This window comes from Echinops telfairi, unplaced genomic scaffold (genome assembly GCF_000313985.2).
Source record: "Echinops telfairi isolate 266 unplaced genomic scaffold, ASM31398v2 ScPeMD7_17;HRSCAF=63, whole genome shotgun sequence".
NCBI classification, from domain to species: Eukaryota; Metazoa; Chordata; class Mammalia; order Afrosoricida; family Tenrecidae; genus Echinops; species Echinops telfairi.
The window spans coordinates 4927741-4929126 of record NW_022103914.1 but is presented as its reverse complement, the minus strand read 5'-3'; the positions used below and the strand labels follow the sequence as shown (position 1 = coordinate 4929126).

General features: G+C 48.0%; 1 protein-coding gene across 1 annotated transcript in view; it reads right to left on the bottom strand.

The window, feature by feature from the left end:
* The window catches only part of RUBCN (rubicon autophagy regulator), a 43638-nt gene that overhangs the window by 30657 nt on the left and 11595 nt on the right, over positions 1 to 1386 (bottom strand). The window contains exon 2 of the mRNA XM_045287604.1: positions 788 to 871. Within this exon, the coding sequence (XP_045143539.1) occupies positions 788 to 871 (84 nt within the window). The remainder of the gene's footprint in view (positions 1 to 787; positions 872 to 1386) is intronic.

Below are 1386 nucleotides of genomic sequence, written 5' to 3'. Positions count from 1 at the left end.
GGTGCAAACTAATATTACACACTCATATCACTTAGAGGGGAACTCCAACTGGACTAACAATGGACTTTCAGCAGAAACAATAATAATTGCTGAACAATACAATAATTGATGGCAAGGGCCCGGGAAGAATGCGCTGAGAGGAGAAGTGCGCAGCGTGCTGCACGGGCAGCCAAATCTGCTGACGCAACCCTGACCCAGCCTGCCTCAGCCTCCCCTCAGCTCCCGTCTCTGTCTGATGGCACAGCCGCCTCCGCCTTGAACACTCACCCACGCTGCTCCCACCCCTCCACCCACCACTGCAGCGAACACCTTCCCCTGCCCCTCAGTCGTCAAAGCTTGGCTCTGGGGCGGGCGTGGGGTAAAGGTGAGCTGATGACCAAGGAGCTCAAGAAGGAAGAGGATGATCTGAAACCTGAGTGTGGGAGCAATTGCTATGATAGCTGCACTAGCGCCAAGTAAAATTATGTTGATAATTTTGACAACAAAAAAGTTCAACTCTGGTTTCTAGATACACAGATCTCATGAAAATTTAAAACACAAACAAAAACAAAACAAAAAATGGTCTCACTTCTTTGCCAAAGGAGAGAAAGTGACTTGGAGCAATGAGTTCGCTAAGTTTGCTTGTGGAACAAAAACAAGGAACATTGCTATGCAAATGATTCCTGGAGGGAATTTCCTACTCCTCTCCGTTAATAAGGAACTTGACCCGCTCCAGTCTTCCGGCTCCGGGCCTCTTCACACATAACCCCACCCAGTGAAGTCTCGTGGCCCCCGTTTCCACGCTCACCTTCTCCACGTGCACGGCGGCGTGGGGACTGAGCCACCGGATGTCTTTCACAAACGGCCAGTACTCGGTCTGGCGGCAGCACACCTGAGGGGACACAAAGGGTAAGCACGTCGCTACCATCTGCAGCCAAAGCCAGTCCGAGTGTTGACATGCAAAGAAAATAAAAGGTTGGCAGAACTCTCCCCTCGGCAGCGGCTGTCAAAGGAATCATGCTTCTTTCCCATCTTTAAAGGATATTCTTTCCAATGCACTATTACAATTCTTCTGAGCGGGGAACACGCTTATTATACAAAGGGTTACCCGTGGAGTCTGACTTCAGGCCCGATGGCAGGAGGCACTCCACTCCCCCACTCCCCAATGAGACTGGCAAAATGATTAAAAACAGAAAAGAAAAAAAAATAAAACCACTCAAAGCATCTAGAAAGGACAAGCAGCAATTGTAGCAATGTCTTTTGGGGGGACAGAGTATTTATGTATTTAAATAATTGTATTGGAGACTCGTACAACTCATCATAATCCATACATCCATCCATTGTGTCAAGCACATCTGTGTATTTGTTGCCATCATCATTCTCAAAACATTTGCTTTCTGCTTGAGC